This window comes from Furipterus horrens, unplaced genomic scaffold (genome assembly GCF_987537825.1).
Source record: "Furipterus horrens unplaced genomic scaffold, mFurHor1.1.pri manual_scaffold_4, whole genome shotgun sequence".
Lineage (NCBI taxonomy): Eukaryota > Metazoa > Chordata > Mammalia > Chiroptera > Furipteridae > Furipterus > Furipterus horrens.
This window is the reverse complement of record NW_028327174.1, coordinates 76,988,338-77,005,620: the sequence shown is the minus strand read 5'-3', so window position 1 is coordinate 77,005,620 and position 17,283 is coordinate 76,988,338. Positions and strand designations below refer to the sequence as shown.

Below are 17,283 nucleotides of genomic sequence, written 5' to 3'. Positions count from 1 at the left end.
ATTGACTATACATTTAGTCTTATTCCAATGATACCTTCATTGCTTGACTGTATTCCTTTTGACTTTACAGATTTTTGATTGGTCAGGGAGCACATGTAGGAGCTGTCAACAGCGAAGGAGACACACCTTTAGATATTGCTGAGGAGGAGGCAATGGAAGAGCTACTTCAAAATGAAGTTAATCGGCAAGGTAATGTAAAAGCAGCTTAAATGGAAAAAAATGTTTACAGTTGTTTTAGAGAGAACATAATACTTTTCGGTAAAATAGTTGTGGACATTGAAAGCCAATTACAATTTCAGTGAGAAAAAAAGATCAATTTACTTAGCATATGTGCAGTATAATTTCATTTGAAAGCTGTATGATTTTCAGCTCTTTTAAAGTTAAAAAAAGTATCATAAGTGTTGGGATTGGGCATAAAATTATATAGTAATAAGAGCTTCTGAGAGAAATAAAATAGGCAAAAAGAGTAAGACATATATAGGACAAATTTGACTCAGTGTAAATTTAAATTAAACAGTCAAAAAGTTCCTACTGAGGAACCTAATGAACAAAATTAACTAACAAAATAGAACTCAGAGACAACAGACTGACAGCTGCCAGAGGGATTGGGGGTTGGGGTGCTGGGTGAAAAAGGTGAAAGGATTAAGCAAAACAAAACTCATAGACACAAACAACAGTATGGTGATTACCAGAGGGAAAGGAGGGCTGGGGGAGTTAGGAGAGGGTAAACAGGGGATAAATGGTGATAGAAGGAGACTTGATTTGGAGTGGTGAACACATAATACAGTATACCAATGATGTATTATAGAATTGTACACCTGAAAGCTATATAATTTTATTAACCAATGTCACCCCAATAAATTTAAGAAAAGAAATTGTTACTGATAAGATGGTGTTTAAGCTAATATCTGAATGAGGTGAGGGAATGAATCATGTGGTTATGGGGAAAGAGCATTCCGGACAGGGGGACCATGAGTGCAAAGATGGAAGGTTCCTGGTGTATTCGGAGAAGCAGCAAGCAGATTGGTGTGGCTGGGAACTGGCAGAACAAGGAAGAGGCTGGAAGGCAATGAGGTCATAGAAGTAGCAGCGGACCACATTGTATAAGGCCTTATGGGTATTAGAAGGACTTGGATTTCTAATATGAGTGAAATAGGAACCCAAGGATTTGAAGTAGAGAAATGACATGAACTGACTGACTTCAGAAAGGATCTTTGTGGCTGTTGTATTGAGAATAGATTATAGGAAAGTAAGGGCAGAAGTAGGAGAATTACAATGGCAGAGTAGGATGGTGGTACACAACTAATGAGAAGAGGTTGGATTTTAGATATATTTTGCAGGTTTGGCCAAGAGTATTATTGAGTGATTAAATGTAGGGTGTGTAAGAAAAAAAAGAGCAGGAAGGATTCTGAGTTTTTTGACTTGATCAACTAGATGGATAAAGTTTCAATTTGAGGGTTAATTATTGTGGGAAAAGTAGATTTTGTGGGGAAAGTTTAGAGGTTCACTTCAAGTTATGTTAAATTTTTTAACCTGTTAGATATTCAAGCAGTTCAATAGGTGAGTAAAGAGATGTAAAGGCTGGAGATATAAATTTGGGAGTTGTAATTTTATAGGTGAGAAGTGAGTGCTTATGGGTAGAGTTTCTTTTAGGAGTGATGGGTGTTCTAAATTATTAATTATAGCATAACTCTGGATTTGCTAAATAAAAACATTGAATTGTGTACTTGAAATAGTATATCTCAATAAAGCAGTTACTTTATATATATATATATATACACACACACACACACACACATAATACACATATGAGGTCAGTCCAGAAAAAGTCCAGCCATTGTTAATATAATGAGAACGGTCTGTATGACATTGATGTAACATGGCAGCCAAGGAAAGTGGAGTGGAATGCACATGCATGAACAGTGACGACTTCACTGTATGAGTCATAGGGGCCACTAGACCCCATTGGGTGAGCGTGTGTACTGTGTGGCCATCGCATTCAAAATGAGCAAGTAAAGCAATGACTCTGCATCAGATTTTACATTAAGCTTGAACATTCCTCTGTGGAAACTATTTGGTTGATTCAGAAGGTTGCAACAACATGCCCATTCATGCACCCTGTCTCATGCAAGGGTTTTTGTGTGTGTGTGAAACATCAAATCACCCAGGTGACTCAGCCCCACTACAGCAGAGATTTGGTACCCTGTGACTTCTAGCTTTTCCCAAAACTAAAATTGCCTTTGAAAGGGAAAAGATTTCAAACTGTCCATGAGATTCAGGAAAATGCAGCGGAGCGGCTGATGGCAGTTGGGACAACTGTGTTAAATCCCTGGGTGCCTACTTTGAAGGGGGCTGAGGGGTCATTGTCCTTTGTACAATGTTTCTTTTTTCCTGGATATTGTATCTTCTTCAATAAATGTCCCTATTTTTCATATTACATGACTGAATACCTTGTATATGTAATTCAGCAATTCCTCTTCTGGGTATATATCCAAAAAATTAAAAGGAAGGTTTCAAACAGATACTTGTATATTCATATTTAAATGACATTATTCACAATAACCAGAAGATGAAGGTAAACCAAGGGTCCATTAGTGGATGAATAAATGAATAAATAAAATGTGGTATATACATACAGTGTGATACTATTCATTATTAAGAAGGAAATTCTGACACACGCTACAGGGTGGATGAACCTTGAGGGCATTATATTAAGTGAAATAAGTCATTCACAAAAAGACAAATACTGTATGCTTTAACTTACGTGAGGTGTACCTCAGGTAGTCAAATTCATAGAAAAAGTAAAATGATGAATGTCAGGAGCTGAAAATGGGGACTTGTTGTTTAAGGGGTATAGCATTTCAGTTTTACAAGATGAAGAGTTTTGGATATTGGTTTACACAATGGTGTAAATGTGCTTAACACTACTGAACTATATACTTAAAAATAATTATTAAGGTGGCAAATTTTATCTTAAGTGTATTTTTCTACAGTTAAAAATTTAAATACATAAGGCATCACAAGCTAGAAAGAAGAGTACCTTCTCTGCCATCTTGCCCTGATGAGTGCCCAGATAGATAGCTAACAATTTCCTGTAAAATAGTGGTTAACATACACCTTTTTATACTGTCTACTCTTAGCAATTATTATGAACTAAGAAAGGCATGGAGATGTGCTGAAAACTTCTTGCCTTTGGTTTCCTTTTATATAAAGGAATCTTAGCAGTGCTGATTTTAATTGTAATGTTCGGTATTGATTAATGTAGAAGTAAAGGTTCTGAGTGCTGGGTATTGAAGGAAAAAAAGAAGGCAATCTTTGTTCTTAAGAATTTCAAAGTGACAAATATATTAACAGAGGTTCACAGTGCAGTGTGTTACATATTAAAATATAGATAAGAACAGAATGTTGTGGGATAACAGAAAAGGCTATGACTAACTGCAGTAGTCAGGAGAGTTTCAGAGTGATGACATCTGAGGAGTTTGGCAGGAAGGGAGGCAGTGTGGACAGAAAAGGCATGTCAGACAAGGCTATTTACATGTGTAAAGAAAAGGAATTGGAGACGTAGCTTACATGGGGAATTCATTAGAATTGTAATGGAAATGGAAAGTCAGGATGGAATTAGTAGCAGTTGGAGGTGAGACTGAAAAGATTGGACTGGACCCATATGGTGAAGAACATGTATTTTGTAGCCATTAGACAGATGCAACAAAGATCTCAGCAGGAAATTAATCTAATTAAATTGGATTTGGTTTTTAGTAATAAAGCTGGTAGCATTTTGGAGGATGAATTAAAATGAGAGGTTCATGGTGTTATGCCATCTTTGAAGAAGGCTCTTAAATATTAGTCCAGGTGAAAGATGATAAGGGCCCAAACTATTACATTTAAGATGGGAAAGTAGGGCTGTCTCGAGGAAATGTTAAGGTAAAATTAAAACAGTCTGGTGAAGAATTGAATACAGAGAAGAAGGACAAAATCATTTGCTTCCTGAAATTTCCAGTTTAAGAAATGATGACTAGATGAATTTATATGGGAAAATGTGGGGCAAAGTCAGAAAAGATTTAGGAAGTACATGAGTTTGTTTTGGGATATATTGACTCTGTGGTGGCTAAAGCATATCTAGACAACAGTGTCTGGTACACTGTTGGAACTTAGGAGGTGTCAGGATGGAAAATGTAAATATGGGAGGATAATACATGAAGAAGAATTCTGGGAAAACATAGATGAGATTGCCCTGGAACTGAAAAGTGAAAAGCTAATACTAATAATAGTAGCTAACTCTTATTAAATGCTGGTTATATGCCAGGCATTGAACAAAGGGCTTTATGCATTATTTCATTTCATCCTCACAGTAATTTAAGAGGTTAATACTATTATTATCTCCATTTTACAGATGAGTAATTGAGGCTTTAATGATTTGCCCAAGATCATATGGGTAGAAAGTGATGCTGTAAGTTCAGTCCCAAAGAGTGTGATAGATAATTTGAACCCACACTCTTCATCACTGTAGCAGACTGCGTTTTATTATTATTTTTTAAATCCTCACTCGAGGATATGTTTATTTTGATTTTTGAGAAAGAGGAAAGGCGGGGGGCGGGGGGGGGCGTCAATATGAGAAGCATTGATTGGTTGCCTGCCATATGTGCCCCTGATCGGGGGTCAAACCCACAACCTTAGGTATATGCCGTAACCAAGGATCAGACCCACAGTCTTTTGGTGTACAGGACAATGCCCCAACCAACTGAGCCTCCCAGCCAGAGGCAGACTGCGTTTATTAAGGATTTCTCCTAGAAAACTTAATTATGTTCACTTTTTATGTAATGGGAATGTATTTATACTGCATAACTATAGTTTTCAGAAATGAAAAGGTGGGGACATCACTAATAGATTTTGATAATTTTAAAAAGAGCACCCTGTATATATCTCTAGTAGTGATAAGATTTCTCATTGTTTAATGTAATTTTCTTTTTGCAACTTGGGGCACAAATCAGTTTTTTTATCTCTTAGCAGACCAAATTTTGATTTAATTCTATTTTTCTTACCTAAGAGATTTGGCTGCATTTCAACCTAATATTTATTGTTTTTCAGTAGTACTGACAGATGTTAAATAATCTAATCACTGTATTATACCATATCCAATTTAGTTTTACTATCAATTGTTTTCATTGTTTAACCTTAAAATTATAGTGGGTGGATTAAAGACCAGTTAAACACATTATAATATTTACTTTCTATTGGACCATAAAGCAAGAAAAAAGAAGCAGAATCATAGACTTCTAGATCTGATAATGGTAGTTAACACCTTGCACTCCTGAGCTAAACACTTCAGGTACATCAAGTAATTTAATCCTCACAACAACCCTATGTGGAGTAGGTACTTTCATTACCCCTAGTTTACAAATAAAGAAACTGAATATTAGCATAGATTAAGTATCTTGCCCAAGTGTAAGTGGCAGATCAGGGGTTGAAATTCAGTCTAGTTTCAGTATCTGTTCTTAACCCACTATACTAATATTCAGAGAACTTGTGGGTTTCTCAAGATCACTAACTAGTTAAAGCACTGGGATTAGAAAGCAAATGTTGTAATATATAGTACAATGAAGTTTTTTTTTTTAAATTTTAATGAACTAAGGAGGATCTACAACTCTAATCAGTAAACTTTTTTTAATTTTAAGAACAAGATAAGAGTTTTTCTAACTGGATTTTGTTAAGAATAAGAAATTTCCATTTACATATACTTTAATTTATTATTGTATTTTTCCCATTACCATTTAGTCCTGTTATACCCACCGCCCCCCCACATACAAATCATCATACTGTTGTCCATGTCCATGAGTCCTTTTTGCTTTTTGCTCAATTCTTCGACCCCCAGCCTTTCCCCTGCCCCCACCTTAGCTGTCATCCTGCTCTCTCTCGCTCTCTCTCTCTCTCTCTCTCTCTATATATATATATATATATACACTTTAATTTTAAACTCAAGTTTTGTTTTTATATAATTCATAGAAGAGCATTATTTGGAAGCACAAAAGGGTAATTGTTTTATAATTAGATAAACATAGCATGAACTTAGATAAATTTAAAAGTAAGAAGTAGATATTTTTGCCCTGACCTACGCGTGGCTCGGTTGGGCATCGTTCTGCAAAGCAAAAGGTTGTCAGTTCGATTCCTGGTCAGGGCACATACCTAGATTGCAGGTTCAGTCTCCGCTCAGGGTGCATACGAGAGGCAGCCAATTAATATTTCTCTCCCTCTCTTTCTCCTTCTCTTCCACTTTCTCTAAAAATAAATAAGGACGTATGTACATACATACATAGAAGTAGGTTTTGTTTTTTTATTTTAAGTCCAGAGGACATTTAGAATAGTAAAAGACAGTGAAACTCAGAATGTTTAAGATGGTAAAGGAAAAAAATGATAAAGATATTAAAGAGGTTCATGTTTTATAATGCAGCTTTATAATTTTTTTCTGAATAACATTAGAAGGCATCTTAAGTAAAGGTCAATTATCGTTTAGTAGGAAATTTTTAATATACATGAAAATGCTTCATTATGGAAATTGTGGTTTGTTTGTTTGTTTTTAATTTATTGAAGGGAGAGAGAAAGAGAAATATCAATTTGTGGTTCCACTTACTTTTGCATTCATTTGTTGATTCTTGTATGTGCCCTGACCAGGGATCAAACCCATAACCTTGGCTTATTGGGACAACACTAACCAACTGAGCTATCTGGCCAGGGCCAAAGTGGTAATAACTTTTAAAATAAGGATTATAATAGGTTTTGTTTATTACACATATATAGTGTATATAATTGATTGTTTTTAGAAGGTCTATTTGGGAAAACTTTGTTGTACATTCTTTCAAATGTGATAATTAGATATTACAATCTTTCATTTGAAGATGGCTTTACCTGTACTTGTATAATCTTGGGATTAAAACTTTTTTTCAATTAGGTCTACTCTTTAATAAAAAGTTCAGTTTCAGTTCAACAGTTTATTTGTGTCCTGAGTAAACGGTAATTTGTTAGTCAGTCCAGGATACAAACCCAGGAAGAGGATAAAGCTTGTACAGCAGCACACAAGCATGATGCCATTAGGGACCTAAGCAGAGATCTAGATGGTTAAAATAATGGGTGATGATGGAGGAGAAAGTCTAGAGACTAAAAAAGCATTGAGACCAAATCATAAGAGGCTTTGTGTGCTACACTAAAGTGCTTCAGCTTTCTCTTACAGGATGTGAGCAACTTATGTAGAAAAAGCCAATAATTATATATTTTCTAATTTTTTAAAAATCCTTACCCAAGGATATATTTATTGATGTTTAGAGAGAAAGGAAGGGAGAGAAAGACAGACAGACAGTCATTGATATGAGAGAGCAACATTGATTTTGCCTCCTGCACATGTCTCAACCGGGGATTGAACCTGCAACCTTTTGGTGTACAGAACAATACTCCAACCAACTGAGCCACTTGACCAGGGTAATTATATTTTGATACAGAAAAACTAGTGTGACATTGGTGTGTGCAATGAATCAGAAGAGACTGACACTGAATGAGTTAAAAGCCAGTAATATCAGGCAAAGTGTGAGACATAAGATATAAACTAAGAATGGTAATAGCAGATGGTCTACTCAACATCTAGTAATTAAAGGAATGGATTAAGGATGTCTTCCATGTTGTTGGTTAAGTATTGGTACCTAGTATAGTAATTACAAGACAAGCAGCAAGGAGTTTGCCTGGAGAAAATTGAGTAAACATTGTAGTATTGAGTTGAGGTACCCATGGCATATCATTGTTTGGGGTTGTTTTTTTTTTAAGATTTTATTTATTTATTTTTAGAGAGAGAAGTGAGGGAAAAAGGGAGAAAAACATGGATTGGCTGCCTCACGCACACCCCCAACCCAGGACCTGGCCCACAACCCAGTCATGTGCCCTGACTGGGAATCAAACCAGCGACTTTTTGGTTCGCAGACCAGCACTCAGTCCACTGAGCCACACTGGCCAGGGCGAATATTATTTTGTCATATTAAGTTATTTGCCAGTCTTGATCTCTTTTCTGTTCCCTAGACTTCAGATATCCAGCTTACTACTTGATATCTTCAATTAAATGTTTATTAAGGCATCTCAAACTTCACATTTTTCATATTAAAAACTTCTTCAAATTGCCCAGTCTAAAAACCATTGATTCATCCTTGATTTCTCTTTTTCTCCTATACCCAAACTACCAACAAATTCCATTGGTGTTCCTTAGAGAACACAGAATCTAACCTTTTTAATAACTTCACTGCTACCACCCTGGTTTTAGTAACCATCATCTCTTCCCTGAATTATTGCCATAGCTTTCAAATTAATACTTCAGTTTTTGTTCTTACCATTTTAGTTTGTGATACTCTTAAAATAAGTTAGATTGTGTCACCCTGTTCATTGTAAATACCCTGGTTTTCCTAATCAAAAGATCATTCCAAGCAGGCTTCTTCCTCAGAGCCTACTACTATTTCCCTCTGCCTAGAATGTCCTCCTATAATATAGTATGACTCTCACTCGCTTCCTTTCTTGCTGTAAATGTCACCTTATCAAAGGACTGGTATCAACTAATATGAAATAACACCTCTTTCTCATTATTCTCTGTCCTTTTACCCTGCTTTATTTTTCTTCACAGATATACATGTTCAACATAAGTTCACTTTATGAAGTGAACTTACAAAGCACTTTACAAAGTACTGACATATAGGAGACAGTCAGTGCTTATTGGACATATGGACTGATAAAAAAAAAGGCCTGATCAAATAGTTAAGTACATGGATATGATTTGTAGAAGATCTTAACTGAGATGTGAGCGTGATTATTTTTTACTCGTTTATTTATTCTTTAGTAAACGTTTACTTATTGATCCCTTTTACTTTTTATCAAGTACTCATCTACATAGTAGGGATACAAGATAAAAAATCATTATCTTTACCTTTAATAAGTTCATATTCTTCTCTAGTAAGATTGTAAATGTCTTGTGCTATGTACTATTTATTAAATAGCTAGCCGGTGAAGCCATAAGACAGTTCATGAATTTCAGGATTATCTTTTCTATTTTACTTTTTGTTTTCAGGATGTTGATCTCTTTGAAGGTAAGAACTAGAGTATCCTGTGCCTTCTTGGAACTATCTCAGCCAAGACAGTGCTTAATAAATTATTTTAAATTAATGAACAGTGGTATAACTTATTAAATTTTAAAACTAGCACTAATGGTATGGACAATATAGTTATATTGGAAAAGGAAAGAGAGTTTGATAGAGAAGTAATCTGTTTTAAGGTCTTGTAAATTTTAGATGAAGATAGCACCTCCAAGTTGAAGTGTTCAGTGAACATTTATTTGTAACTAATAGGTTAGAGTTCAGAGAACTGGTCAAAGCAGTAGATGGAAATTTGAGATTTAATTACATATGATTGTTTTTTGAAAACATTTTTTCAAGAGATATACTAGAAAAACATTCACATTCTTAAAAACAAAAAGAATAATCAGAAAAAAAAATTTTTAAGCCAAAATAATATGGTGGGGTAAAAACTAAATCATCAGTAGATCAGGATAATAAAATATCTACAATATTTGTACATTTTTTTATTTAACCAGTTTGTTATAAGCAGCCCATTATTCAAAATTATTTTTCACTTTTAATTTTTATTTAAACTTGAAATGTTTTAGATAATTTTGTTTTCCAACATTGAAAGAATATTTCCTATAAATAAAAATAAAAACAATTTTAATTTTCTCAGGGGTTGACATAGAAGCAGCTCGAAAGGAAGAAGAACGGATAATGCTAAGAGATGCAAGACAATGGCTAAATAGTGGTCATATAAATGATGTCCGGCATGCAAAATCTGGAGGTACAGCACTTCATGTTGCAGCTGCTAAAGGCTATACAGAAGTTTTAAAGTAAGTATGGTTTTTCACCATTGTTTTCCTACTTTGGTTTGTTTTCTTTATTTCAGTCTTCCTTTTCTTAAGATACCTGCAGACATTTCAAAACAGCTTATAAATGTTATTTAATGTCCATTTGCAGAAAGAAAAGCTACCTTCAATGTTTATTATTGCTTTGTTTCTAAAACTTTTTTTCACTCTCAAATTTTTATTATTTTACTGTCATTTTCTTTAGTTGCAATTTTCAATAAGTTATGAAGTGTCAGACCACCACTATCTGTTACTTTCTGGGCTAATAAATTATCACAGAGTCATTTTGAGATTCCCAGATTAGTGAACTCTGGTTTCTGAAACTTAAGAACAATGTCACATATTAACATATTTCTGTTTATTTTGATAGCCTAATTTCCAGAATTCTGAGAGCTTGGTTCATATTAAATATTTATAAACATGTAATATCTAAAATACAGTTTCTTTTTACTACGTGAACACTGGGACTCAAATACTATTAGCATAAGAGTAAATATTGAGCTGTAAGCCACTTAGACTGTATGTTATAAATTTCCTTGGAGCAAAGCTTCTTTATGTTACAATATTTTTTTTTTGTACTTCCACATTGCAAAGATGTTGGCAACTATGTGAAAAAATTCAGAGCAAAACTTTTGTTACATGTATATGAAAGGAAGTACGACTGGTCCTAGCAAAATCTACTGTACCCTTTATATTGCTTTTGTTCCTCTTAGGTTTCTAATGTCATATTCTAATTCCTCTCAGTAAAAACAGTGAAGCAGTTTGTATCAACGATTCCTAGATTTCCTCCTTTTTTCAGTCCCTACTTACTTGAATAACTTAAGCCTTCTCTTAGAGTAGTACAGTTAATCAGTTTCCTTGTCCCCCATCTGTTTCCCTCTAATCCAAAACTTTTCAAACTTTCTGCCCGGTTAGCAGGTCATGAATTGAACTTAGTGAATTGCCAGAGCATTTTTTAAAGAAAGAATTGGAAATAGCAAAGAGTATTGCATATGGTAAAGGTAAATATGATTTGTTAAAACTTTTTTCTACAAACATATATGAGTACTGGATTACACTGTAAAATAGATTCTAGACTACTTTCAAGTGTTCTTTGTAATTAGGTTATCCAGGTTCTTAAAAATCCTTCATTAAGATTTTCAGTGGGGATCAGTATATATGTTAAATTTCTCACCTTAGCACATAAGGCCATTTGTCATCTGGCCACTGGCTCCTCTTTTAAACTAAGCTGCTATCATTGCTCCTTAGGCATGCATTATTCCATCTATATATACTTGAAGTTCTGACATGATGTCTTAATGCCTACTCTTGTCTCTGTCTAGATACCTGTGAAGGTCTAGATACCTATGAGTGATCACCATCTCTTCAAGTTGAAGGCACATTTCTTTCAATCGTTTGACTCGGTTCAAGGCTCTTAAGCCTATGAAAAATAAAATGCTCAACTTCATTCATAATAAGTGCAGTTTCTAAAGCTATAAAGAATTATCATTTTTCATCTATCATATAAATAAAGATTACAATGTTTGGCATCCTGTGTTGGCAAGATTGGAAAAAAGGACTCTTACATTACTGGTAGAAAAATAAATGACAGTTGAGCAAATTCTGTCAAAGAAACAGTTATTCTTTGGCTTAACAATTCTACCTCCGGGAATTTTTTAACAGATATTCTCACTCACATAGGAAGTAAGGCATGTGCTAACAGCATTGTTTGTAATAGGAGTAGGAGAATGGCTGAATAAATTACGGTACATCCTTTTACTTGAATACTCTGTAGCAATGAAAACACTACATGTAGATATGGAAAGAGCACTAGGACGCATTGTTAAATGTCAAAACCAAAGAGAGCAGTATGCATAATTTGTGTTTATTTAAAATCTTTTAATTGTATTTACTTACAAATGTATAAAACTTCTCTGAGGAGTCAATCAAAATTAGTAGCTTGGTTATTCTATAGGAAGGGGAAACTGGTTCAAGGTCAGCAGTAGGAGAATGACTTCCCTATACAGCATTTTATTCTTTCTTATTTTTGCACCTGTTGAATATATTATTTATGCAGCTACATAAATAAAAATATATGTAAAATCAAAAAAGAGTGTACCTTTTTCAAATGTATTCTTAGACCTGCTTACCCCTTTCCCCGCAAACGCGCAAACCCCTTTCAATTGATTTTGGTGCTTTTCGGTTCTGTACTCCCATTGCATCTCCATCATAGAACCTGTCTGAGGGTTGATTATTGTTTTACTTGACTTTTGTCCTCCATTAGAAGCTCTTTAAATATAATAAGTACTGTCTTATATTTTTTTGAATGGCATATACTAATAATCACATAGTTGAGGGATTTGGAGGGGTTAATGTATCTACCTTCCTGACTTTCCACACAAGCTCCCAGATATTTATAATTTTATGTTGTTCAGGATATTTATTATTATTATAGTTCATATTTTCTAATGGAGGATATTGTTTATTATATCCCAGTATTATTTCTGTCACTACCTTACTTGACATATTTTTATTTAAATCTCTGGATTTGTATGTGTTAGCCCCTTTACAAGATTGGCGGCTTTTGAAAGTTGGTCTTCAGGCAGGTGACAGGCAGTGGTATGAGAATCATATAGAGGACTTATTAAAAATAGATTTACAGGGCACATCTCCTAATAAACTGCTTAATCCAGTAGATCTGGGATGGAGCTAGGGAAATTTTTTTATTTTTTAACAAACTCTTCAGATAGTTCTGCTATGGAGCCAGAATTGGAAACAGCTGCTTTAGATATTGTTAGGAAATAGGGAATCAGTTCTTAAAACATAAATAAATGAAGGGTTATATATTAGCTATCACTACCACCTTCTGTAGGTAAAAAGAAGCCCTTCTCAAGCTCAACATCTTGGAAAGTAAGGTAAAGGTCACCAGATTTCATGAGTTGTAAAGTATTTACTGTTTCGCCTGTGTGTGTGGGGCTGTGCTATGTGCAATTCATAGACCCATTCTCTGCTCTCTGTGAGCTTAATTTCTAAATAAAATAAAGGTTGGTGTCAGTATACACTTAGAAGGGCATACTAACATAATTTGTGCAACTCTTTGCATTGTATTAAAATATATTTCTGTTTTCTAGCTTTGTTGATGATTGAAATATATGCTTTCTACTGCTACAGAAAAGTAGACTCTACCCTTTGGAATATTTGTTTTGCTTTGTTTTGTTCCTAACAGTCAGATTGTCATTTTCCTTCAAAAATTTCCCATGGTAGATCATAAAGGTGTGTGAAAGCTTTCACAAACAAGTTCCTTAAATGTAAGGGAACAGAAACACTACGAAGTAAGCTTGTTTGATACAGGTATATTTTTAGAATATATTCAGCCTGAGATGATTTATCATATGGGCACCTAAAGACTTTCCTACAATAAATCAGTTTAACATACAAATTGATCCAGTAATTTTTTATCTCACATTGAAAAATTCTAAGTTCTCCTATGAAATTTTTAATTGCAAGTCATATTAGCAAGAATTAATTAGTGTTTCAGCCAATCATAAGACTTATACTCATTAGGAATTAAATAAAGCTGAATGCATTATTATAGCAGTAACTCAAGATGCTCTTTGCCAATGTTTCCTGAGGATTGCTTTCTTTGCCCTCTTTCATTGACAAGAGGGGGTGATTGAACTATGAAAAGAGAAATATACTGCAAATTTTTGTTAACTTGCATGGTATAAAGCTGTTGATTACATTTGTTCATTTCTAGTTTTTAATGATTATTTATCTAACTATAATTTCTTTAGACTTTTAATACAGGCAGGCTATGATGTTAATATTAAAGATTATGATGGCTGGACACCTCTTCATGCTGCAGCTCACTGGGGTAAAGAAGAAGCATGTCGAATATTAGTGGACAATCTGTGTGATATGGAGATGGTTAACAAAGTGGTAAGGCCTTTTAAATGTATTTTAAACATTTTAACTTTTAGGAATATAATTTTAGTCTTAAAAATATTAAAAGAATATAAATTATATAATTGTATTAAGTTTTACTAACTAAAGTAATATTCTGTCAATTACTTACTGATTTTTATTATTAATTGTTTAAGCCTTTTTCAGCTACCTATGAGGTGGTTTTGGCCTTTATTCAGCATAGAAAGAATTGCTGTTTTTTCAATAATCATTATTACCATATATGTAGAGTAGATTTGGGTATTTCAATTTATATTACAATGTATTTTTAAGAATTTATAACTTAAGAAAATTTTGGATCTCTATAAGAATGTTTTCTTCCATTATTATATTTATGAGTTGGAATACATGTAGAAGAGTGTTTCTAATTCTTTGTACGTTATAGTTCAGTTAGCTTGCTTATAGTAGCTTTTTAAGTGACAAGGATAGTCACTTAAACAACTGAGGGTTTTGTATCAGGTGAGAACAGTAAAAACCATAAAGTTGTATGCCAGATAAGATTATTGAGATGCAACATCTAGTCTCCTAGTTTTGCAGATGAGAAAAGTTTAACGAGGTAAGTGATTTACTTGAATGTTACCCCATTAGGTAGAGGGAGCAAATGTTATATAAGTGCTTTTTGCAAAATCATGAACATATTCAAGTTATAAGATTCCTTATTAGATTTTTCTCCTTTGATCCTTTTCAGGTGCCATTATTCAGTTACCACTGTTACCAGTATTCTTACTAGTTCCCTCCCACCCCATGTCCATAGATGATAAGGTTATTTACCAGCAGTTGTAGAGCTCTAAACATGTCTCTTCTAGTGAGCTTAATTTTCCTCAACTTCCATTGGATATATCCCTTATATATTTTATTTCATAGGCTAATGTAGTAAATTACTTAGCATAGGATCCTAAAATGATCTTATTTTTATTCATTGTGTTGTATTGTATTGTGTCCATTAAATATGGGTGCTGATGCTGGTTACTCTTAATAAATGCAGTTTCTAATTAGGGATCTGCAAAGGAAAGAGATATAACACATACCTAAGATTTTATCCACAGGTAAGTGTGTGGAGGTTGAAGGTGCTAGTGTAGATGTGTGTCTTAGTTATTGCCATAAAGAGGTAAAGGAACCCCCTGAACTTCTTGGTTCTTTCTGGAGTACTTCATATATTTTTTTTAAATAAGAAATGTGCAGGCAAGAAAAATCATAGGAAATGGTGAAAATCTTCAGGCAAGTCAAGATAAAAAATGTTGGAGAGTGATCCATCTGTAAATATAGGTTTGCCCTTAAAAATGATTGTCTTCAATCTAAATTTGTATCAAAACTATTGATAATTTGTTTTGTCTGTTTTTTTAAGTTTTCTGTTTTGTAATGAGCATTAGAAGACAGATAAATGTTGATACTACTTAATTTTAAGTTAAAGGCCAGCTGATTTTAGCTTGGTAATCCATATTCCTCTCCTGTGTAGAAATTTCCTCAGCAGCTGGGATTTTTCTGAAGAAATTAGCAAATTAATTACTTGTGTACCTTCTGATCTCTGTTCTACATTCCTGTCTCCCAAATTGTGCCCCCTACAGGCCACTTGTCCACTGACAGGGTCAGTGCTGATACTGGTTCATTCAGTGATAGTGGCCTCCAGATAAGGACCAGAAGAGAGAAGCTTATTACTTGAAATAGTTTTCCAAAAAGATTATATCACTTCCTACTTTAAACATCTTGTTTTGCTAGTAAAACATACACAATATATAGTACATATGAGAAAAAATTATTTTATCTTGCACCTGTCCTATCATTGTCCAACTCTTATGCCATATAATTCATAATTGTGCTCTATCTAGAGAGAAACTACACATAAAATCAGTTTGCTTTATGTTCTTTTTTTCTATATTACTATTAGCAGTTCCTTGGGTCACCTTATATTTTAATATCTCCTCATTTTATCACATTAGTGCATCTTTATATGATCTTAGAGAATTGAGCCTCATATTTCTTAAAAATTTTTGGTTCTTAACTTGTTTGGGGACAGTGCTATCCTTTTCACAACTGTGTAAAGTTACCTGAGTTTTGCAGATTCAGAAACATGATCAGAAAGTCAAGTAATTTTCATAACACCTTAATAATTGTTTCCATTTAGTCTGCTAAGTTCTTTGCAACTTTTCTTAGTTTTTGTGTTCTCATATGTTTTATTTTTCCTGATACTAACTCATAAGTTGTAAAAATGTGATTTTTAAATTTTTATCAAAATATGATTTTTCTTTGAAAGTGTCAGAAGTTTTCAGACTTTTTAATAGCAAGGGGCTACATAATATTCATAAGATTCCAAAGACTCTTATGACATAAATATACACAATACAGCTCCCTTTATTTTTATTTTTATTTTTTTTGAGAATTATATTCTATAGTAATGGAAGATATTTTAATATGACTTAATTTGATCATTTTGCCTGTGTGACCTAGGCTGTCTCTGTTTTCATTGGCTACATTTTAAAATATTTCATGCTCAATCAAAACAAATTCTTCTTAATTGTGTAAGCCTGCCTATATAAATTTATCTTGTCATTTGATACTTTCTTCAGTACTTGCAGATTAAAATTTTTTACTAAATTTCTTATTAAAATGATATCAAGAAATGTAGTTAAGATACTTTCGAAGTTTAGGTAAATTCTTTACTAATAGAAAACATCATTTGGGAAATGTGTAATATAGAAAATGCAATAAATCATATCATAGAAAGCCTGAAATTTTTCTCCATGAAAATGGGGAAAATATTCTAAAGTTACAGTATTTAGAAATGTAAGCCTCATTTCTTCAACTTATTTGCAAACTCTATAACGCATTCGCTGTCATTTTAACTTATAAGTTATGTGATACAGATTTTAAATAGAAAGGTTTTTATTTTATTTTCCTTAACTAATTAAAAGAATTTTTACTAGAACATACTCGAATATTAGCTTTTTAAAAATATTAACTAAGGTGCCTTTGTAGTTGGAATTTTCTTTAAATGTAGTATTACAGTCATTAGTAGACAATTTTTTAGCTTCATAGCTGCCATTTTAAAGATTTAAGTAAATTACAAAATTGCTACTGTTATTCTGTCTGAGCATTTTATTTTCTGTAAAGCAATGGAACAAAAGATTCAGATTATATTCCCACTTTCTCTTCATTACCTGCATGACCTTGGGCAAATACCACATACTCAGAGCCTAGGTTTCTTCATCTGTACAATGGGAATCATAATAATGCTTGTTCTGACTGTTTTATTGGTTGTTGTCAAGATGAAGAGAGGTCATACATGCAAAACCAGTTCAATTAGAACAAGTGAGGAAGGAAGAGTGAAGGAACTGTGCGGTTAAACAATGGCACTAGGGTGGCTCTAGTAATTTACAGATGTATTGAACTGATTTTTTAAGCAGTAATTTTTTAAG

At 33.5% G+C, this 17,283-nt stretch overlaps 1 protein-coding gene across 8 annotated transcripts in view; it reads left to right on the top strand.

Annotated features, from left to right (window-relative positions):
• PPP1R12A (protein phosphatase 1 regulatory subunit 12A) overlaps positions 1 to 17,283 on the top strand; it is a 133,695-nt gene that overhangs the window by 66,347 nt on the left and 50,065 nt on the right. For all 8 annotated transcript variants that reach the window (XM_090273662.1, XM_090273659.1, XM_090273663.1 and 5 more), the window contains exons 3-5: positions 71 to 189; positions 9,754 to 9,913; positions 13,702 to 13,846. In XM_090273662.1, the coding sequence (XP_090129788.1) occupies positions 71 to 189; positions 9,754 to 9,913; positions 13,702 to 13,846 (424 nt within the window). The remainder of the gene's footprint in view (positions 1 to 70; positions 190 to 9,753; positions 9,914 to 13,701; positions 13,847 to 17,283) is intronic.